The sequence below is a fragment of the Fistularia commersonii genome, chromosome 18, assembly GCF_037954325.1.
Source record: "Fistularia commersonii isolate RoL2024-O1a breed Wild chromosome 18, RoL_Fcom_v1.0, whole genome shotgun sequence".
NCBI classification, from domain to species: domain Eukaryota; kingdom Metazoa; phylum Chordata; class Actinopteri; order Syngnathiformes; family Fistulariidae; genus Fistularia; species Fistularia commersonii.
The window spans coordinates 14,350,391-14,373,710 of record NC_141301.1 but is presented as its reverse complement, the minus strand read 5'-3'; the positions used below and the strand labels follow the sequence as shown (position 1 = coordinate 14,373,710).

General features: G+C 44.5%; 2 protein-coding genes and 2 pseudogenes across 3 annotated transcripts; all 4 read left to right on the top strand.

Annotated features, from left to right (window-relative positions):
• The first annotated feature begins 2,396 nt into the window (after positions 1 to 2,396).
• p2ry12 (purinergic receptor P2Y12) lies at positions 2,397 to 4,806 on the top strand. Of its 2 annotated transcripts, XM_086164417.1 has the most exons (3): positions 2,397 to 2,531; positions 2,720 to 2,983; positions 3,713 to 4,806. In XM_086164417.1, exons 2-3 carry the CDS (start codon positions 2,732 to 2,734, stop codon positions 4,556 to 4,558), a joined length of 1,098 nt encoding a protein of 365 aa, XP_086020543.1. In that variant the 5' UTR covers positions 2,397 to 2,531; positions 2,720 to 2,731; the 3' UTR covers positions 4,559 to 4,806. The 2 variants fall into 2 exon arrangements, with proteins under 2 accessions (XP_086020543.1, XP_086020544.1); XM_086164418.1 differs by lacking the exon at positions 2,397 to 2,531 and having other exon boundaries at positions 2,613 to 2,983.
• Positions 4,807 to 7,021: 2,215 nt separating this feature from the next.
• Positions 7,022 to 8,021, top strand: LOC147224518 (P2Y purinoceptor 13 pseudogene; annotated as a pseudogene).
• A 4,381-nt stretch (positions 8,022 to 12,402) lies between these two features.
• On the top strand, positions 12,403 to 13,365 carry LOC147224517 (P2Y purinoceptor 13 pseudogene; annotated as a pseudogene).
• A 3,025-nt stretch (positions 13,366 to 16,390) lies between these two features.
• Positions 16,391 to 20,602, top strand: LOC147224516 (P2Y purinoceptor 13-like). Its single transcript, XM_086164429.1, has 4 exons — positions 16,391 to 16,685; positions 18,763 to 18,963; positions 19,040 to 19,429; positions 19,523 to 20,602. The coding sequence occupies exons 2-4, from the start codon at positions 18,781 to 18,783 to the stop codon at positions 20,021 to 20,023; spliced, it is 1,074 nt and encodes a 357-aa protein (XP_086020555.1). The 5' UTR covers positions 16,391 to 16,685; positions 18,763 to 18,780; the 3' UTR covers positions 20,024 to 20,602.
• Positions 20,603 to 23,320: the final 2,718 nt, after the last annotated feature.

The window sequence follows — 23,320 nt, the reverse complement described above, 5'->3', positions numbered from 1 at the left end:
GGGTTGGAGAGTGAGAGCTGCTCTGGAAATAGAAAATCTACACGCAGCGACATTTCATTCCAGGTAGCAAATGAATTCGGGACAGTATGCGGATACATTTTAGTGGTTAATGTTTTCATTTGGAACACTATCTCTTTTCTTTTTTCACCCGTCGCAAAAGGAGAAGTGACCGACTTCTTCCTCCTCAGGAAGGTCCTGCAGCTGCATAAAAACACTCATTTGGCAACTTCGCAAATTCATTCATTCACGCTTTCGATATCTTTACCGCACAGACCCGCGACCATTCACGCTGTCATTCACACGTCTGGAATAATTTCAGGTCTTACTTGCTGCGAGGGGAAGTGCAAACCATTGCGCAAAGCAATCGCGGAAAGTGATATAAAATGACAGAATAACGGGCTGAGCATCGATCGAAACGCAGGCCGGAAAAAAAGGGTTTTTAGAATCGCCGCTCCACGACGTCCCTTTCAGTGGGAACGTGCGCCCTTAGAAGTCATTGGACTTAGAAATCGTAATTTAAAGCAAGGTCGCTGAGATACTCGGTGATAAAAAACAATCAGCCACTTGCTCTTCACAGTCCCGTTTCTTACTCGGGGAGCGCCGACAGCTCCGGAGCTCCCTCCTGCAAGGAAATGGCCGGCTATAAATACGACAAGATGTGTTTTTTTTACGATTGTTGCCGTCCTACATCATCTTTGCGATCCACACACAACACAGTTTATTGGTCACCCCCGGCTGGAGAGACGGAAATAATTACTACCCCGACGCCAGACATTTTCAAGGAACAAATCAGAGGTCGCTAATAATAATTTGAATTATTGTCCGTGTGGTTGATTTATACAGCTATAACAAAACCGTTTTAGATAACCAAATAATTGCTTTGGCAATTCATTTTCATTCATTCATGCGTTCGGGGTCGCGGGGGACGCCGGGGTCGATCTCGGCTGCCGTCGGGCCAGAGGCGGGGTTCACCCCGGACCGGTCGCCGGTCGGTCGCGGGTAAACCTTTCCATTCATGCTCGATCATTATCAACACCCGATCAGTCATTAACAAATGATTACAATAAGATCCGCTAAGCTAAATCGCTAAAACCTTATTGAGTGAATGAAGACGTCAGCAGAGCAGTGGAAACAACATTTTGTGAACTGGCAGCTCAGGGTGGCGAAGCACAGATAAAAGAGGATGCGATGCCCGACCGCCGTCGACGGCCTCAAGTAAAGAGCAAGATTATACAGAAATGGAGAACAAGTCCATGGATGATAATCAAAAACAAACAAGTAGGTACTGAGGGTTTTTTAGCTAGAGGAGGTGTGTGTGGTGTGCATGACGATTTTTAAGTTGCAGCTGCAACTTCCCCATTCCGCGGGAGCTACATCTTGGGGTGAAGACCAATGAGACGTAAACACCCGCGACTGCACATTTCATTCGTTGTATTCTAAAAACACCGGGTCACGGAAACACAGCCGGTCAGATTTTGTGAACCGACACTTCTATCAGAGGATAGAAGATCAGACCCAGAGCTCTGCAGACTTTATTTTTACTGCTGAATTGCAACCTGATGGAAGCCTATTGCTCCTATTGCTTCATCGACGCAGGATCTACCCACACATAGTGTCGAGACAGAACGGGACAAGATCGAAACGACATCCATTCACAATTTTCGGTCTACGATGAACCTCCTGGATGGTTCTGGACGGAGAACCTCGAGAAAACCCCACGCAGAATAAACGCGCATCCGCTACCCGGTTAGGGATGGGTGCTGGATCAAAAAAGTCAACTAAGTAGAGTATGAAAAAAATCCGCCAACAAAAAAGCTCCAAAAAAAAAAAAAAAAATTTTTTACATATAACAAAAAAATCGTGTTCTCTCATAGGCTCTTCCTCGGATGCTCAACGAAGATGTGTGTTAAAAAACATGTTTCTGTGGCCGTTCTCTTTAAACATAACATGTTTGTGAATAAATCATCTATCTTTTTGGAGCGTGGATTTTTACAAACTCGACGTAGAACCCGGAGACTCCACATAGAACCAGGAACCTTCTTGCTGTGAGGTGGCTATGCTAACCACCGCGCAGCCCCACAGCGGGCGACAAGGTGGTAAATCACATTCATGGATAACGGCAATTCTTTAGCTGATGCTATTCGACTGAATAATAAATAAATAGAAAATAAACTTTAGCCGCCAAAGAAAAAAATGAGCGACTGTATTTCAAAGGAACATATACAAGCTGGCAGTTGTGAAAGAAGTCCCTGGAGACACGTGAGAACTTTCTATTCTTGTGAAATCTGCAGCAAATGGCTGCGACCTGACACCCAAAAAATCGAGGTCCGTCTGCGTGCGTTAAAATGGAGATTTAGTCTGGAGCCCTTCCGCATGACAGGAAATGGAAAGGAGAAGAAACAGAGAAAGTCTTTCCGTAACACACACTCTCACACACAAAGCGGGACTGGACACGTTGCATCCCCGCGTCCAAACAACCTTCGGTCAGGAGTCACAGGAACAAACCGAGGATCGGACACGACTCGGGACAGGTACCAACTCAAGAATCGCGTGGGTCGGATTTGCTGTGGGACGGCTTAAGTGACAGAATGTTCCCTTTGAAATGACAAATCTTATCAGACGTCGAAGGATTTTGATCCGAGTTGTCATGGAATTCATTATTTTCCTCAAAACGATCGACACGGTGGGACATTCTTGAATGCAATGGTTTTCCCCTTAGGTCATCTTCTCAATGGATGGAGACGGAGGTTTGTCCCGCTCCCCCGCCAATCACAGCCTCACAAACGTCACGTGTTCCCGCGACAACGTCCTGAAGACGGTGATTTTCCCGGTGCTCTACACCTTCCTTTTCGTGGCGGGGCTGTCGCTCAACGGCTTGGCGGTGTGGATCTTTTTACGCATTCCCTCCAAGTCCCATTTTGTCATCTACCTAAAGAATATCGTGGTGGCCGACGTTGTCACGACCTTCACGTTCCCTTTTAAGGTGGGCGTCTTTTTCATTCCTGTCACTCAAGTAGCGGTTGCTATGCCGACGGGGGTGCGTGTGGTCGCCGGGGAATATGTTTATGGTGTAGCATTAGCGCTTTTTTTTTTGCAGCAAACATGCACACACACACACACACACACGTAGCGATGTGTTAACAAAATGTTGTCAGCGGACGGCGTGAAGCCAAATAAGAATAAGAATAAGAACAACTTTATTTATCCCGAAGGAAATTGTTGTGCCAGAGTTTCAAGTAAAAATAACAATAATAAATAATAGTAAGAAATTGTATAAACAGTAAAAAAAAATAAGGGGGGGAGGGGGATAACAAATACAAATAAAACTATAAAGTGTCAAAGTCAAGGCTATAAAGTGTTTAAGGTCTTCAGTACAAAGAAGAAATAAATAAAGGTGTCACCTTAAGACATAACACCCAAATTACGCCGATAAACCGCTTGGGTTTTTTCAGCAAAAATACGCCGAATATTAGCAACAACCTTTGTGAAAGCAAACCAGCGAGCACTGTTATGTTAATAAGTGCAAGTCGATCTACATATTTTTTCTTTTCTTTAATATTAACTTGGATACAATGTTGTGCAGAGGTGTATGTAGAACAATTTATGGATTATTTATAGTTGCGCGGATTGTTTTCTTCTTCCTCGGGAGGCGCGTCACAGAAAAATAATTGAGATGCATCGGTTTAAAAAAGGCTCTTTCTGAACTCTGCAGGTGCTGTCCGACTCCAACCTGGCGTCCGTCGGACTGCGTGTGTTTGTGTGTCGCGTTTCCTCCGTGCTCTTTTACCTCACCATGTACATCAGCATCCTCTTCTTCGGCCTGATCAGCGTCGACCGCTGCATGAAAACCCTCCGGCCGTTCAAGAGGACGAACGCGGCCCGGTTGACCCGTCGGAAACTCCTGGCCGGAGCGATCTGGATCGTTCTGATCGCTCTCTGTTTGCCCAACGTGATCCTGACCAGTAAAACACCAAAATCGGCGCACTTTAAGTGCAGCGACCTGAAGACCCCGGCGGGCCTGTATTGGCACGAGGTGGTGAATCACATCTGCCAGGTTATCTTCTGGTCCAACCTGCTGACGGTGGTGATATGTTACACCCTCATCTCCAGGGAGCTCTATAAATCCTTCACCCGCACCAAGAATCCAAGCCGCGAAGGGCCGATATGTCGAACGGCGAACCGGGCGACGGCCCCGAAGACCAAGCAGGCCAACAGAAAGATGAACGCCAACGTCTTCCTCATTCTGGCGGTGTTCTTTTTGTGTTTCGTGCCGTTTCACTTCGCCCGGGTCCCCTACACCATGAGCCAGACCCGCGACCTCCTCTTCGACTGCAAGCTCAAGCTTTTCCTCTTCCAGCTGAAGGAAAGCACGCGTTTCCTCTCGTCACTGAACTCTCTGCTGAACCCCCTGATCTACTTTTTTCTACACAAATCCTTCAGAACCACCCTGTTCAAGACCCTGAGGCTGCCTCCGGGTTCCTGCGGCTGGATAACGGGGAAGGGATCGGAATCGGAGTTGGACAGCACCCCCATGAGAGACGCCTCCGTCTGTAAATAAAGATCGTGGACGTGGAAGCAGCTTCAATGGCTTATGGATTTTAAGATTCTGGCAGCGGTGGTGACGAATAAATGGACTCGCAGCGGCTGCCGGACAAAACAATAGTGTGTAAATAATCGCGTTTCTCTGTTGTCAGACAGAGCCCGAATCTAAAAAAAAAAAGGACAGAATTAGATATTGCTGCGGTTTGGATTTTTTTTTTTTTTCCCCCAGAAGAAAATGTTTTTAAAATGTATTAAAGTTCTGCATTCATGCCATCGGATGGGCTCCTTCAGCGGTGAAAGTCTGTAACGCGCACGTCGTCTCAAATATAAATTGTCCATCTCCGGGCCGCGGATTATGACACACACCCACACACACACACTTCTGCTGCATCACACACTTTTAAATCAGTGTTTAAAACAGTGATGTTTGTGCTGCCCATTGGCTTTTGTGAGGTCAAATCCTTGTCGGGTTTCGGCAAAGTGAACGCTTCAGGGTCCGAGATTCACTTTTCACGGGAACAAACAACGGTCTGCACTCATTAGGACGTTGTTTTGACTGCCGTTCGTTGCCGACAGCCGACGCCAAACCCTAACCGATGCGGTTTTGTGGCAAAAATTTGCTTCACTTTCCAGCAAAAGTCGCTCTGAAATTGCATTACGGTGGAATCCGGGCTTCCCGCTCCAAACGAGGTTGATATCCATGGATGATTGAAGAGAACGTAACCACAGACACGCAATTCATCTGCCTTGCCAATAAAATACGACCGACATACCGACCAACGGCAGCGGAATCGAAATTCTAAATAAATGCTAAATCTCACGCCAGCAACCATTTCAAAGAAAAATGTTACAAGCAACAAAAGCAGACAAATGCAAAATGAAGAGCCACTCAGCCGCCGGCTCGCACGTCACCAGATTACGACAGATAAAAACAAGGCATTTCATGAACAGAATTAAAAATAAAAAGTCAAAAGAGCAGAAAGGTGGAAAGATTTCTATTTGCTGCGCTCGCACTGCTGCTGCAAGACCAGCAGGAGGAGCCACAGCGTGCCGACGCCTTCATCCGTGCATCCCGGGACGTGCACTTGAAAAGCGGCGTTAGATTAAAATAAATATCGACTGAATGGAAACCCGCGGTCGACGTCCAATCCGAGGATTGGAAAAGGTCCGGTCTACGTCGAAACGCATGCCTCGCCGCAATTTGTCTTATTTAAATACATTTCCTCCTCTTTCGCTCGGCGCTCGTGGATTTGCATGTTTTCTGGCGGATGAGGCCGAAGCGCGCTCAGGTTAATTTATCCCGGGAGAAGCTTTTAATCACAGCGGCTGCACGGCGGGGTGATCAGGAGGCGACCCTTCCCGGTGAGTGGCTTCGTATTATCCCGTTTACAAAGTGCTTCGGATTCAAATAGGTCTAGAAAATGAAGCCATCGGCCATTTGACTTTTTTTTTCTCCAATAGTGTCATGATTTACTTGACGCACTTGGGTGGCACTCCAGTTCTATTACTCCAGATCTACCATCGTATCGAGCCTTTGTAATTAATACTCATTTACACCACTTATTGGCAAAATTCAATGCGTTACATTTCGGGGTTAAAACCAGATGAATGGACTTGAGATCTTATGACAAAAAAAAAAAAACAAAAAACAATAAGCCACTGAGAATGTGCAGAAGGTCAGCAGCAACGCAACTGCAGAACAGAACAGAAATAAATAAGGAATATATTTCAAAGCAATATAAGTGTATTCTGGTACACATTAAATACTCTTTGCTTCCGTGTCACACCGCCTTCAGCGGGAGGGTCGGGTTCGGCGCTCGGATTCATTCAAATGCTCTGGTTGAGCATTCAAAGCAAAAGTGTGGTGACAAATGTGCTGGGAACTGATGGTCGATGCAAAACAGCCGCGCAGAAAACATTATTTTTTCTTACGCGGCTTCTCCGCGGCTACATTCAGACAGCCGCTACACCCACACCGTTCCCCGTAGAAACATTTGTTTGAGGTTTCTGGACCAAAGTGGAGCGTCTTGTTTGCCTTCTGCATCACAAAAGGCAACCTCCTGGCAACCGATGAAACACTTCTCCAGTGATCCACGATCTACTTAGAAAGGCTAGAGAAGTAAAAACTGAACGGTCATTTCCGACGTAAATGTCGTGGTCAAAACTGGCTTCAAGGCTCCGTGATGCACTGCTCCAAAAAAATAAAGGGACGATAAAACAACACGTCCTAGATCTGAATGAATGACATCTTCTTATTCAATACTTTGTGCTGACAACTATGGAAATAAAATATATGAACCCATGGAGGTCTGGATTTAGAAGATGTAAGTGGAAAAACACACAACAGGCTGATAATGTCCTTAAAACAAGTCCAAATGAATCCGTGTCGCTTCCTAAGTGGACAGTTGGATTGACTCGCAGTTCCATCGTGTCCACCTTTATGTTTTTGAGCAGAATATCTTCTATTCCAGATTCCAAAATGACGGCTGACGGCTCTCCCCGCGCCTCCTCGGGCTGCATCTATTCCGGCTACGGGACGACAAACACGGTCATCTCCTACTTCTTCTTGTTCCTGTTCCCCGTTGCGTTGCTGCTCAACGGGGGTGGCGGCGTGTGTGGCCCTGCGCTTGCGGTCCACCACCACTTTTATAGTGTATCTCAAGAACCTGGTGGCGGCCGATCTGCTTCTGACCCTGACGCTCCCGCCGATGGCCACGAGCATGCTGCCCGGAGCGTCGCTGGAGTTACAGGCGTTCGCCTGCCGCTACTCCAACGTCATCTTCTACTGCTGTATGTACACCAGCATCGCCCTGATGGGTCTCATCAGCCAAGATCGCTTCTTCAAAATCGTCCGACCGTGCGGACTCGTGTTGGGACGGAGCCCGGCCTTCGGTTTTGCCGCGTGCACCTTCGTTTGGGTCGCCATTTTCGGCGGCACGGCCGTCCCGACCATGATCCTCACGGACAAGGACCACCGGGGGTTCGTAAACGCCACCGGAGACTTCTGCATGTCCCTGAAAAGTTCGGCGGGTCTGTCTTTTCACTCCTACGTGGTGTACGTGATGGAGATCCTTTTCTGGTTCGTCACCGTGATCACCGTGTTCTGCTACATCTGCATCTCGCTCAAAGTCCTGCAGTCTTTTAGGAATTCCGGGAGCAGCAACAGTCGCGGGAAGAAGCGAACCAAGCTGCGCGTCTTCCTGATCCTCCTCGTGTATTTGCTGTGTTTCGTGCCTCTCCACATAATACGCGTACCGTTCACATTGTACGAAGTTTTCGACTCCCATATCTGTCCTCAGATGTGGCTGACTGTGGCCCAGAAATTATTTCTGTGGGTCTCCTCCACGAACGCCTGCCTGGATCCCCTTCTCTACATCTACCTCTGCAGAGAGTTCAGGGACAAACTGGTCGAAATCATGAAAAATCGAGGCGTCTGCGTCGCACTGCATCCAGACGAAGGAGAGGAAACCTCCCATTAGGGTCGTCAAACACGCGATCGCAATTGAAATCGCCTTCCGAAATTACTCGTCACGATCGCCCGCAAGTGTTCGATCGATTTTTGAAAAAAAAGGATGGATTGGTTTGAAAGCAGTGATGTTTATTCCTCTGACCGGTTTTGCTTGGGTTGATAAATATTGACTACAATTGTCAAAAACGATCCTGGCTCTCGGTATCGGAACCCTTTAATCTACGGTTGATCAGAATCTAGAATTCTGCTTGTTTACATGCTGATATTAATAAACACTGAAAACTGTGATCCCAGAATTTGACTTTTCATCGCTCAAGAACCGCACAAATAACGACGGCGCTGCATCCACGGGCTAAAACGTCTTCTCCGCCCTCCACAGATGGTCGCGGCCGATCATCTGCCTCCGTCTCGGCCTCTGTATCCTCTTCCTGCCCTCTCAGCCTCCTTCCACCAATATATTGATGTATTCACCATCCAAGACATTTCCACCCTTTTCCCACGAAACAGTGTTTTTTTCAGGCACAACTGGCCAGAACTACAAACGCAGCCGGTGATGATGGCGGATTGGGAATTCCTGGAGGCCCTTTGGCTCCTCATTAGCCGGCCCTTGCTTTGGATTCTGGCGGAAAATATCGAAATATGAAACTGCGATTGGGAATGAAGCTTGCGTGACATGTTTTCCGTCCGTATCTACATGCGATGTTTTTTTCTTCTATGAACAGACGTGTGTAATATTGAATAACCTGCAGGAGCTTCACAAAAAAAAAAAAAAAAAAAAGAGCGTCGTCAAAGCTGGATACTGTTTTTTCATCATGTTGCTATCATTACCTCACTGAAACAGTCATAAAAAGTAATTCTTTATTGAATGATTAATCCTTGTGATTTAATCAGTGAGCACAAAAGCCCGTAATTACCCGGCGCACCGTCTAAAATGGACAATTTGTAAGCCGCTACAGAAGCCGGCTGGGGCGGTTATTTCTTATGATTCTGTTTGAATTGGAAAACGGTGGTTATGCTAAAGCCAACAAAGTAGCGCATAACTGAGGAAAGTTGGCAAACTTCTTCAATATATATTGGAAAATATATTAAATGTATTGTGAAATTCATTCGTCAAAGCAGCGCAACAATAACAATATTTATAAATATGAATAGAAATAGAAGAGACAATTTAAAGGACGTGCAATGAAAAAGAGAAAAATACATCATAATAAATATGATAAAATTGATAAATATGCGACCATGAAGTCTTTCATTCACAGGTGGGACCACGGAGAACATTGAGACTCCACACAGATTCCTGTGGGAATCCAAACCGGTTCACCCGGACGCCACCCGCGATTTGAATTCCGATCACTAAACGACATCCGTCCACCTCAAAAATGTTGCATCGGTCCAGCTCTCCGAATACTCCGTCTTTCACATCCGAAGAAGTTACCTTTAAATTGAAGTGACATATTAAAATACTATGAATCTTAAGGCGAGGCGTGAGAGGACCTCACCTTCTCGCAGCCTTGAGGGCAAACCGGACCTTTCCGTCGCTGTTTTCCAGCCCGGAGCTTAGAATACTCTTTTTCTGTGCATAATGACGCAAAATGAAGAATGTCACACCAGGGTGTATCAAATGTTAAAAAATCTAATAATACTGACTATAACATGTGAGCCTTCTATCGATTCAAATCAGTTGAATTCATGTTTTTGGTTACGCGTTATCCGAACACGTCAAACTCCAGGCGCCTTGGAGTTCTGCAAGCTTGGTGGAAGACGTCTTTGTTTCTTTCCCTAAATTCTATCTCGCCACGTATTTAACCGTGACAGCGATGACAAGGGGAAAAAAGCGTGAGCTCCCGCTGTTGCAAAATGTGGCCGTGAAGCGCAGGGTGTCAAAGATCGTCCCATAAATAGAGGAGAGAACAATCCTGTGCGGACCTGAATCATCTACTGCCCTCTGGTGTGGCGATGAAACACGTAGACAAATAATAGGTAGAGAAAAACAAAATGACAATTTGATTGTTATCCTCTAGCACGCCATGCAAATGTCATTTGCCGATTAAGTGGGTTCAACTCTTTAAATAAAGAAATAAAGAATTCAAATTTGATGCAAAACCAAAGGGACGTGGCGTAAAAAGCAACGTGAATATACTCAGCCGTCACCATCGACACGATCGCAGAATTATCTTCATATTCGACGGAATTACCTCAAATTGTCAGGCGTTTGCAACACGACCTGTGATCTACCTCAGGCTGACGTCCTGAGGAATCACGCCAATTCACCCGAATCACGACAGCTGGTCACTTCATTCACACTAAAACGAGCGCTGATTATCAAACCGATGACTTTGTAGAAGAAAAACGACCCTGCGGGAAATGAAAAAAAAAAAACGGACAAAACAGCTGATGAGATTTGTATTTGAATCCATCTTGTGTTTCTCTGGAACCGGAATGGTTTTCCTTATATTTGCATAAGTCAAGTCTCATTGCAGTTGAAATGTTGATTTGCTTATTAGGTAAATCAAAGTGCCTCTTAAATACCTTCCTGTTTGGTTTGTTGTCGCAAAGGTCCGTCTATCTGCCTCCTAGAAAGGTGAGTCACGTTGTTAATGTTAATTTTTTTTTTTTTTAATCAGGATTTTCAGACCCCTTGGGGGGCCGGGGGGGGGTGAGGTGACTTACAGAGAGACTCTGTAGATCAGCAGAAAACATCTTGAGAAATTACTCGCTTGTAGCAACACTTAAAAAGAAGTGTCAACTCATTGGGGTGCAAACAACAAGCCGAGACAGCGATGTTGCAAGATGGACGGAGGCGTTTGATGGTATCAGGGCACAAACAGAGTGAGAGAGAACATTCAAACTACGATTCAAATCGTGCCGATTTTAATTATCTTAAATTTATTCATTCTGAAATGAAAGGTGTACAAGACAGCGGTGAGATACCGTATGGACTCAGAACAGTGACAAGAAGATAGGAGGCAGAGCTGGAGGTTGCAGAGATGAAGATGTTGAGGTTCTCTTTCAGGATGTATAGGCTCAGGAATGAGTCCATCAGAGGAACAGCTCATGTTAGATGTTCAGGAGAGAAGGTCAGAGAAGCCGGACTGAGATGGTTGGGGAGAGTAAATATATTGGTGGACGGATGCTGGAATTGGAGCTGCCTGGCAAGAGGTCTAGAGGAAGACCGAAGAGAAGATTATGGATGTAGTGAGAGAGGATATGAAGGTAGTTGGTGTGAGAGAGGAGGATACAGAGAATAGGGTTCGATGGAGAAAGTTGATTTGCTGTGGCTACCAATGAAGGGAAAAGCCGAAGGAAGAAGAAGAAGAAGATGTTTATACCGTAATTTCCGGACGATAAGCCGTGACTTTTTTCACGTAAACAACGATGCGGCTAATTTATGGACTTTGGGTGGGGGACGCTAACGAGCTTCACGCCGCTAAAACGTTTATCCTCGTCACATCGGACAGATGAAATGACCGGGAAATTCTGAGTCTGATCAACTCCGACACCGAAGACGACGACTTTGACGGTTTTGGTGCGCAGGAGGAAGCCCGAGATAGCGACCGGCTAGCCGGTGCGGCTTATATCGAGGTGCGCTCAATAGTCCGGAAATTACGGTATATATGTATATTTTAGCATTCGGTGGTGGGACTTGCAGATGGAACCCTAAAATCGTTGGAGTGATGATGATTGTTGGGAGCTTCTCGTGGTTCTGCGTTAAAGAACTCCATTGTTGAACACATTGTACAACGTTGTGGCCGATGTGTGACACTAACTTGCACCGAAAGAGGAGGTGGTTGATTCACTTTAGGGAAAAGCCCAAAGGAGAAGAAGAAATTCATTCATTCATTGTCCATACTGCTTATCCTATCCTAGCCATACCAAAGCAGTGGGATGATGGAGAAATACGAAATATTAAAAGTCTAAAAGAGCGAGCGGGAATCAAAACGCCTTGGATTACATAAGAATAAAGCTATTTATCATTTGATTCTTTCCACCACTATGGCTCCATTTGGAGTTCCATCCAATAGAACTGTCCAAATGACATTGAAGGTACCGTAATTTCGGGACGATAAGCCGCGACTTTTTTCACGTAAACAACGATGCGGCTAATATATGGACTTTTTTGGGTGGGGGACGCTAACGAGCTTCACGCCGCTAAAACGTTTATCCAAGTCACATTGGAACAATGAAAAGACCGAGAAATTCTGAGTCCGTTCAACTCCGACACTGAAGAAGACGACTTTGGCGGTTTTAGTGCGCAGGAGGAAGCCCGAGATAGCGACCGGCTAGCCGGTGCGGCTTATATCGAGGTGCGCTCAATAGTCCGGAAATTACAGTAAACAGATGTTTATCCGATTGATTGACGTGAATTCTTTTCCTCCCCCTCAGGTGCAGCGATGTCGAATCGGACGTCTCACGGTGACGCCACTTGTGACAGAGTGATTTACGACCGGAATATTTTCCCCATACTTTACTTTGTGATTTTCCCCGAGGCCCTGCTGCTGAACGTCGTGGCCGCCTGGGTGTCCCTGCACCTGAAGTCCACCACCTCCTTCGTGGTGTTCTTGAAAAACCTAGTCGTGGCCGACCTCATCATGACCCTGATCATCCCGATCCACGCCACAAGCAGCTTGGCGCACGCCTCAAACAGCTTACTTATAATCACTTGCCGCTATTCGAGTGTTGTTTTTTACAGTACACTGTACACCTGCGTCACTTTCCTCGGGCTCATAAGCCTGGACCGTTTCTTCAAGATCATGTCGCCCCAAGGCAAGTTCTTCGGTCACAGCGTCACCCCAAGCAAAGTGATATCGGCCTCGGTGTGGCTGGTTTTGTTTGGGGGCAAAGCTTTACCAACTATTTTCCTGAGTAACAAACCGGTAACCACTTCTACCAAGATCAGTACTTGTATGCTTCTGAAAGGACCGGCTGGGCTGGAATTCCATCGGCAAATGGTGCTAATAGTAAACGGTTACTTCTGGTTTGTCAGCGTGGTCATTGTCGTTTGCTACATTTGCATCGCCAACAAGGTCATTCGGTCCTTCAGGAAATCCGGCAGCAGCAACACCCAGGGCAGCCAGAAGGTCCAGCTCCGGGTCTTCCTGGTGGTCATCGTGTTCTTCGCCTCCTTCGGGCCCTACCACATCGTCAGGTTTCCCTACACTTTCCAGCAAATGAAAAACTCCAAACGCGGCTGCTACATACACGGCAGGTTCACCAAGGACCTCAGCCTGTGGATCACCAGCATAAACCTCTGCCTGGACCCACTCCTCTATGTCTTCCTTTGTAGAGAATTCAGGGAAAAGCTCATTTGCTTGTCAAGAGCCCTTTTCAAGCAAAGGTTTGGCTGTCGGTTTTAAAAGGCGCCACTCAATATAATACAATCTTTCCCGTTTATCTCACAGAGGCTGAAACTTGAACCGCGATAAAAGTCAGATAAAGGGTTTCATGTTTTTCAACTGTACCTGATTTTCGCACTATAAGATGCAGTTAAAATCCTTACATATTCTAAAAAATCGTCTCTGCGCCTTATCTTGTTGTGCTTACCGACCTCCAACCAATTTCAAGTGGCACATTTTCACTCTCGAAATGTTTTAGTGCGATTTTGCTAAGCGACCGAGCCGCTCGCGTTAAAGTCGGTCCTTGGTTGAAATGGCTTGCGACGCCAGACAACGTTGGACAACTAATTATGTAGCGGTGGAATACAACGTCGTTCAAACCTCACAGTAACTTGAGGTGTCCACTATCGATGGCAACCATTGTACTACAGTACACTTACCTCCGCCGCTTTTTGTAATAGCGGTAAGTACTGTACTTAACGTACACTTGTGTGTATGAGGACCCCCAAAAATGGCACCTGTTGGGAGACATCCTTAGGAAGCACAATTCAAACTCAAGGCTATCAGTCACACGGTCGATCATGGGAATGGAGAAGTCGCCAAATATTGAACGAATCATCGGTACGGAGATGGAGGAAGCAAGCGGATGAACTGCGCCAAGTAAAGAAGAAGTTTACCAGGGAAAAAAGCGAGATGGCCACAGGGAGAAGACGAAACCGAACAGTGGACAACTGACAATTTTGTTTCGCTTTATATAGCAAATGTTTTGTCATGCGCCTTATAACACAGTGCGCCTTATATATGAAAATAGACCCGTTCATCGATAGTGGGCCTTGCAATGCGCGGCGCCTTATGGTCCGCTAAACAAATAAACATCCGTCCTCTCATTCACAAGTCTGGACAATTTAGGTTCTACAATGAACCTCCTGCATGTTTTCGGACCGCGAGTGGAAACCGGAGAAACCCAAGCAGACACGGAGAGGCTCCAAACAAAAAGGCCCAATGTCGCAATCCAATCAGGGCCCTTCTTACTGCGAGGCGGGAGCGCTAACCGTTGCGCCACCTCTGAAAAACAGTGAGCTAAATCTAGACGGCACTTTGTTGAATGTGATGTGCCAATATGTTGAACAAATTGATTTTTTTTTTCTATTAATTAGCATGAATAACTTACAAAAGAAAATAAAATAATACAAGAAATATTCATTTTTTCCTGATAGCTGAAAAGATCAGATATCTGTGTATCTACCGCTGTCATTTCACTGTCATGGTTAAAGCTGATTGTATCAGATTATTGTGTTTGGTGTAAGTTTAGGTCAGGAAAGAGCTGTAAAATTCAAATCCATCTAACATATCTTGTTTGTGTCGCTCCAAATCAATGTCCTACCTTTATTATGTTGCATGTATTTATTCTCATATATTGAAAGTAATCTCTGTAATCATTCTTTGCTGCTGACTTAACAAAGATGCCCACTGCTGACCAGCTGATTCAAAACCGCACCTTCTGCTTGTGGAAGTCCCACGTTACCCTGGAATTTGCAAAAAAAAAATAAACTCCCATTTCAGCTTTGCAATACTTGAAATTTCACTTCACTTTCATAACACAGATCCATTTAGTTTCACAGCTGCTTTTTTTTCCTGTCATAATTCTGGGCCCTGATCCAAATCAAATCACACGGGAAGTTGTGTTTTGCTGCTCTCAGAGCACTTTTATGAAGAGACTGTTAGAGGAAGTAAAGCAACAGAGTCAAATCAAATATGAGTGGGGAAAAAAAAAAAACATTGTTGATTTCGTCCAGATTTCCACAATATATTTACGCAAACTTTGCAACTGACATCTGCATTGTAGCGGTGCTGAGGTTGCACAATTGTGCATAAAGTGGACCCTCACTTTTCTCAGGAGTTACGTTTCAAATAAATTTCCGCGAAGTAGAGACATGATAATTTTGATGGAGTTTCCAGATATATCAACCCTCAACGAACCTCACCCAACCCTTTGCGAACCTGACGCAAACTGTTATCAACCCACCATCGACTGGGTTACGCTGTTGTACCGTTCACTCGACACTTTTGGATAAATGTACAAACACTGAAATACCCTCCAATGAGAATACTCAGCTTCGCCGAAACTTGAATTTGCTGTGGAGTAGTTTTGGCGATTTAACATCGAGAAGTCTTTCTTTTCAGCCCTGCTACTCTCGTACTAGACTTTTGTGTAGATGCTCTGCGTTTCCGTGGCAACGTAGAGCATGTTGTTATTCATATATAAGAATAAGAATAAGAACAACTTTATTCATCCCGAAGGAAATTGTTGTGCCAGAGTTTCAAGTAAAACATAACAATAATAAATAATAGTAGGTAATTGTATAAACAGTAAAAAAAAAAAAAAAAGATGTGACATCAAATATGACATGTCGTGTAGGTACAATGGTAGAAGCGAGACTTCGTGATACTGGGTATCTTTATTTAGCAAAGGAGATCTCATATTATATTTATTTTATAAATTGATTTTAGTTTAATTTTACTGTTTTTTTTCCTGTCTTCTTAGGCTATAATATTGCTCTTATTAAATGAATCTTGGTTTAATTTTACCCGTTTTTTTTTTTCCTGTCTTATTAGGCTAGAATATTGCTATTTCAAAACCACAAAAAAAAAAATCAAATACTGAAAAAAAGGCTTAATTCTGAGAAACAAATAAAAACAAATCACAAAAAAAAAAAAAAAAAATCAAATACTGAAAACAAAAGGCTTAATTCTGAGAAACAAATTAAAAAAAAAAAAAAAATGACAAACAAAAAAATCTGCAAAGTAGCCGAACCGGGATAAGCGAGGGTCGGCTGAATTTCTAAGGCTGACCCCAAAGCAGCGGGCAAAACCTGCTGGAAGATGGAAGGGAGGAGTAGTCGGACACAAGAAGTTTGTCAACAGACGCCGGCTCGTGAGGGCAGGGGAGCCCGAGGAGGGAAGGGGGGGGGGGGGCCTTCGAGAAGACAATACAAACAGGAAGCCAGGAAGGAAACGCTCTTTCACTCAGAGAGAGACTGTCAAAGTCATTGGAACAGCGACAAAACAGGCACACAGTGGCTCTGGAGAGAGAGAGAGAAATAAGGAAAAACCAAGAAAGACTCGCTCCTCTAGACTCAGGAAGAGTGTTTGATGAATTACTGAAAAGCTGAAGTTATACCCGAGAATTTTCTTTTGTTTTCATTTTCCGCACCTGTGGGCACGATTACACAGAAAACTAAAAATTGCGTATTTCACTTCTTGTTTTTTTTTTTCTTTTTAAGTCCCGCTGCCGTCGCTGGCAGTCTCAAAGCCACAGAGGACAACACCACCATCAGAAGGTAAGGCGCACACATCAATTTCAAAGGGAAAAAAAAAAATTAATCAGCTTAACTAAGATAGGATCATTTGTTCAAAAATAACTGTAACAGGCCCGGTGAACATTTGTGTGCAAACTGAAGCGCTCATGTTTGGATTGTAAGTATCGTACTTTCGTTGCCATGACAGCCGCTGCTGCTGCTGTGAAACTTATCCTTCACGGGTGATGTTTTTGTTTTATTTTTTTCCAACGTTCTAGATATACAAAGAGCAGGATTTCAGAAGGCGTCACGCAGCAGGGAGGCGCTTTACAATAACGTACAGATAAACCGAGAGCCTGTAAAACCGGTCCTGCCTTTCCGTACCTTGCAGAGAGTGCACGTATTTCGCTCGGTCATGATATGAAAACTCTCCACCGCTTAACACGCGACCGAGTCGAGCTTGCACTTTGATGCCTCTGCAGGGAAGTGCAGAAAATAGAAACAAACTAGAGTTACCCGTTGTTTCTCAATCCTGCTTTGAACGTTCTCTCATAATAATCCATGACACAATTACCGTAATTTCCACCACGGTTTTCACACGCTTGGCTAATTTAAGGATTTTTTTTTTTTTTTTTTTTTTTTTTTGGGGGGGGGGGGGGGGTCATGCCCCCAAAACATTTCGCGATCAAACGCACTCATGCTAAATTCTTGAGATCAGTTATTTTGCGCTTCATGCATGAAAAATCCATATGATGCAGCTTTCAAGTTAATGTCAATGGACTTGGTTGTAAAACAAGGAAATAGAAGGATAAAATGGAGATAGAAAATGGAGGGATGAATGGACGGACTTTTTCTTGTGTTATTTATTATTCATTTTTTTAATCGTCCGTGTTACAGGCACTGTTTGGAAAAAAGCATTTCCAGAACATATTAAACTATATGTTTCTGTGTAAATATCTCATGCTACAACCTGGACACCTGTGGCTTATAGAGCAAGTGAGGCCTCTACATGTACACATACAGGACTGCCTCCAAAAATGAGAATATTCTGATAAAGTTCTTTATCTTCCGTAATGCAATTACAAAAACAAAATTGTCATACATTCTGAATTCATTACAAATCAAGTGAAATATTGCAAGACATTTATTATTCTAATATTGCTGATTATGGCTTACATCTTAAGAAAACTCAAAAATCCTATCTCAAAATATTACAATATCATGAAAAAGTAATGTTGTTTGTTTTTTGATTGCATTGCAGAAGATAAAGAACTTTATCACAATATTCTAATTTTCGGACAGTCCTGTAAGCCGCACTGGCTAAAAATAACAAAACAAATATACAGGACGGTCTCAGAAAATTAGAATATTGTGATAATATTCCTTATCTTCTGTAATGCAATTACAAAAACAAAAAATACTTTTTGAGTTTTCTTAAGAGGTAAGCCATAATCAGCACAAGCCTTTTATTATTTTAATATTGCTGATTATGGCTTACCTCTTAAGAAAAGTCAAAAATCCTTTCTCAAAATATTACAATATCATGAAAAAGTAATGTTGTTTGTTTTTTAAATGCATTGCAGAAGATAAAGATAAAGTAATTTTGCATATACAGTCCTGTATATTTATTTTGTTATTTTCAGCCGTTGCGGCTTACAGGACTGTCTCAGAAAATTTGAATATTGTGATAAAGTTCTTTATCTTCTGTAATGCAATTAAAAAAACAAAAAATACTTTTTGAGTTTTCTTAAGATGTAAGCCATAATCAGCAATATTAAAATAATAAAAGGCTTGCAATATTTCAGTCGATTTGTAATGAATCCAGAATATATGCCGATTTTTGTTTTTGTAATTGCATTACAGAAGATAAAGAACTTTATCACAATATTCTCATTTTCGGAGACAGTCCTGTATATTCAGGTGGGCTCAATAGTCCGGAAATTACGGTATGCAGTGTGATAAAAAAGTAGCTGCAAGATGTTTGTGCCTCCCCTGCAGGAAGACACTCAAATCTACCAATAAACCATAAACTAGTTTCACCACCTCATAACGGGACATTGCATCGCGGCGCTACGTCTTCACGTAAATAAATCCTCAAGACCCCCGTTTCCTCTCTCAGCCTCACGAAAGCTCCACCATGAACTCCTCCCTGACCAACGCCTCCATCAAGTGTGTCCGTGACATCAGCGTGACATCGGTGGTCTTCCCGTCCCTGTACGGCGTCCTCTTCGTCCTGGCTTTGGTTTTGAACTCCCTGGCTGCTCGGATCTTCCTGACCATCCGCAGCACCTCGACGTTCGTGGTCTTCCTGAAGAACGTGGTGAGGGATTTTTCTTTAAACGCAGAGGAACATCTGAGGCGACACCAAAACAAACCGGTTCTCCTCCGAACGACAGGTGCTGGCTGACTTGCTGATGACCCTGACGCTCCCCTTGAAAATCTTGGGCGACGCCGGCGTGGGTTCCTGGCACATACGCGCCATCCACTGCCGGTACTCCGCCGTTCTCTTCTACTCCACCATGTACATCAGCATCCTCCTACTGGGTCTCATCAGCCTGGATCGCTACGTGAAGATAGTCCGACCCTTCAGCAGGGCCTCTTTGCAGCAGGTGCGCGTCGGTCAGATGCTGAGCGCCGCCGTCTGGGTCGCCGTGCTGTTTCTGGCACTGCCCAACGTCATTCTGAGCAACAAGCCTATCCAGATGTCCGGCGGGAGGTGGAAGTGCTCCTCGATGAAAGCCGAAGCCGGCCTCAACTGGCACGAAGGATTCAACTACTTCTGTCAGGTAGCTATCGGTTCGGAGAAATCACGTCGGGCGCTTTCCCGGAGAGAAGCGGTCGGTGATCCCGTTTGATTGTTTGTCGTCTCTCATCTGCAGGTGCTTTTTTGGGGGACGCTGGCCGTGATGATCGTCTGCTATACGTTCATCAGTAAGAAGGTCTATGAATCGTACAAGGCCTCGAAGAGCACATCTCGTGCGGCGAGCCGTCGGACCAAAGCGAAGGTCTTCGTCGTAGTGGGGGTGTTTTTCATCTGCTTCGCCCCTTTTCATTTTATCCGCGTCCCGTACACTCTGACTCAAACTCGAGGCACGGCCAACCACTGCAAGGTAGAGCGCGCCCTCTTCGTGGCCAAAGAGACCACCCTGTGGCTGGCGGCCGCCAACATTTGCCTGGATCCGCTCATCTACGTGTTCCTGTGCAAAGTGTTCAGAAAGAGACTCGCGGAGACACTCGGCCGGAAGGGACCCAAAGACGGCAGGGATTCTCCCACGGCCACGTCCACCCAGCTGGAGATGTCACATATGGTCCACAGCAAGAGAACGTCGTACGCAAACGTGCCGCTCGAGCAAAACGGGAAGTGCACGCACGGGCGCTAAGAACGTCAACGCCGGAAGACAATGATAGAGACGCTCGTGTAAATAGATGGAAGCTGATCGGGCGAAGCGGATACGAGTCTGGAGGTGAAGTTAACGCTGGACGTCATGGATTCCTGCGTGCATGCTAAGTCATCCGACGCGGCCCTTAACGCCGCTCGCCGTCTGTTTTTGACTTCCTCCTCTTTAATCTCGTTTGACCGACACTTTCCCTTCGGCTGACTGGAGTGTATTTTTTCGGCAGATTACTCAAGCAAGAGTTGAACATTTCTATTCAGACTTGGACAAAGGGTTGCGGAGCGCCTTCAGATACGGCTTCATTTGCCAAAAAATGAAATCGGCTGGAATTAGGATCATAAAAATAACAAAAGCTCTAACAAAGCAGAACAGATAGGACTCTTTTACAGGGTAAAACCTCATATTAGCGTTAATGTAGTCATTAATCTAAAGATTATGCCGGAAAAGATGAGTCGGGTTAATTTTCTGACAACTGCGAATATACGCAACCCCTCCTCCGTGAGACAGCGACTGTTTTATTTACCGCGCCGACTCTCTTGTCATCATCTGCGGCACTTTTTAACCACTGTCAAGACCGAGAGCGGGCGGATCTGATGCATGAAAACACCGAAAGCGTTTGTTGGAAATTCGCGGTGACCTTTGACACATCGCAACAGTCATCTGATTAATATTCCGATTGATATTTGAATATTCCGGCGCACGTGGAAATGGAATAAATTACCTTTTTTCCCAGCGCGCCGACACCCCGTAGACATCGCCATCCCGGTTTAAGGCCATTTACAAACTGGATCTTTGGAATTAATGTCGCCTCCCACCTGATTTACAGTCCGGTCTGCATGTAGGATCTGATTAATGTAATAATAAAACATGATTTTCCACCATCTCACCCAGTATTGGCTACTGCACAGGCTGATATTTGGGCAGGAAATTAATGAGGTACGGTGGAGTCGAAGTGGCAACTGCAGCCGCTGGAACGGCCATTTGTCACCCTCAGATTAAACCCTGTGACGAATGGCTCTCCGAGAGTGAATTATGAGAAATACTAAATGACATTCATGAAATTAAGTAAACCCCGAAGATAGCGTTGCCCGGCGCCGCGCCGCGACACGAGATGGGGACGGACAAATAAAGAACAAGCAGCAACAGGTGATGACACTTTTATCTGACTTTGTGTTTATGGAGGGCCCGGTTGAATTGTGGTGCGGTTTTCGCATTTTTGCACGAAAAGCGCCGACCGGTAGGTTCAAAACTGATCTCAGCACCGAGCATGAATTAAATAGATAGATAAATAGATCTGACTTTGACATCCAGATATACAAAGTAGTGCGGAAGAGCTGAATGAGGCCTGCATACTAATGCGACAGCTGATACGAAGCAGCGGCAACAATTAAAAACCCAAAAAGACGGATTCGAGGGTAAGCAGGGGACATTGAAATGTAGCCTGCCGTGACTTACTTCACATTTCTGCTCTCAAACCGGACGCTCTTCTGGAGGGTTGATCAATAACGTCTGGCTTCGGTCATTCGGAGTCCAGTCTGGAAATGAAACGAAAAGAAATCATGATCCGATCTCCTACAGGGGTGTAACGTTCGCCGACGTGTCCGAATTTCGTCTCGCGCCGGCGGAAATAAACCAGATTGGGAAATTATTATGAATGGATATTTATCATTAATTGCTGTTTTACCATATTAGCATTCTCTGTTTATCTCGATGAGCACCGGACAAGCAACAATCTGGACAACTGGACGTCCATCTACATGCACAATTAAACAACTATAACCCAGAAGAGTATTTCTCCTTTTTTTCAAATGACATTCAGTAACATCTCACGCGCACCGTTGTGGTTCTTATTTATTTCCACAAGCGGAGTTGCCTCGTACCCTGTACCTGAAGCAAATTCACAGTGAGCTAAAAGCCGTAGGGAAGGAATTCTGTCCGGATGCACCGGTCATCCTGTATAACAATTGCAGTGTCAATAAACATTTGGTATCAAATGAGAATGTTTTGTCAAGTCTTGTGACTTTCCTGAGCAAAAAAGCCCAGCAGATGTTGTAATCTGGGTCACTTTCACGTCTCATGATGTAAAGGTTCTTAGTCATCTAGGTCATGTGTCTTGTTTCAAAAGGTTGAATGAAATGAATTTGTTGCCAAAAAAAAAAAAAAAAAAAAAGGCACCTATTTTTAAGTTTTTAAGTGCTCCTGTTAATTGATTGTTATTTTTAATCAGAAGTGGCAAACGTCCAGGACAGCAAGTATATATAGAATTTTAATTTGGGGGAGAAAAAAAAAAATGTACAGATGATATAAATAAAAATTTAAATGTGAAAAACAACCTTCACTCTGAAGCATTTGGTGAAACACATTGGTGGGTTAGTGATTCTTGAAATATGTTGTGGGACAATGCGGTTTGTTGCTATATACCCAGACTGAAGGCAGCTGAAACCCCCTAAATCATCACACGCTACTCGGAAACGAACCGCCGGTGGTTGGATTTTATTTTTCCTTTAGCTTTAACTCTCACATACACTGGAAACTCTGCGGCTAATTTATACTTAAACATCGGTTGTTACGTACACGATACACAGCAGTGTTTTGTCTCTCAGCACTTTTCATTAGCTATCATCCTGCTCTAAATATATAGATATTCAATTTCCCGTCTTTAACGGCACTTGTGAAACTGATAATTTAGGTATATTTTGGGGTTGAAGGCATCTTCTTAAAAGGCCATTATCAGAACAGGACGTGGTGGTGGTGGGAGTGCATGGCATCATGTGTTCCTGTTCTTTCTCCTGATATTCAAACAGGAAATGCAAAATGAAAGCATGTGCTGCCTTGGAGCGGTATACGTGGATTTTTCACGTTATTCAGAAGACATCAGAAATAGTTAAGAGTTTTTGGCAAATTCTGCAGCAATGTGCAGCTGACGTCCAGGTGTCCTCTCAAGTGTTCTCACGATCCTTACTTGTTCTAGACACCACTTCCCCTGATGGAAAATGATCTCGGGAACTGAAGCGTGGATCTGTTACCGAAAACCTTGGCTTTGCAATCGAAACAATATATTACAAAGTGTAATATCAGGCATTTAAAGAGGTGAGTGGTTACATTCAGCTGTTGAATGTCAACCAACACACTGCAACTCAGTTCACAAAAACAAGGGTTTCTGTTTGAACTACAGAAGGCAGACAAATACGTTATGCGTAACTCATACTTTATTAGTTTTTAAATTTACCTCAGACATGGTAACTGACACAGCAGAGACCCTGGCCACAAAAGACAGTTACA

What these genes read in the sequence shown, in the direction of transcription:
- p2ry12 (XM_086164417.1), top strand. Translation starts at nt 2,732, where the DNA reads ATGGATGGAGACGGAGGTTTGTCCCGCTCCCCCGCCAATCACAGCCTC. An exon ending in CCTTCACGTTCCCTTTTAAG is followed by an intron (nt 2,984 to 3,712) that starts GTGGGCGTCTTT and finishes TGAACTCTGCAG; the next exon opens with GTGCTGTCCGACTCCAACCT.
- LOC147224516 (XM_086164429.1), top strand. Translation starts at nt 18,781, where the DNA reads ATGAACTCCTCCCTGACCAACGCCTCCATCAAGTGTGTCCGTGACATC. An exon ending in TGGTCTTCCTGAAGAACGTG is followed by an intron (nt 18,964 to 19,039) that starts GTGAGGGATTTT and finishes TCCGAACGACAG; the next exon opens with GTGCTGGCTGACTTGCTGAT. An exon ending in GATTCAACTACTTCTGTCAG is followed by an intron (nt 19,430 to 19,522) that starts GTAGCTATCGGT and finishes TCTCATCTGCAG; the next exon opens with GTGCTTTTTTGGGGGACGCT.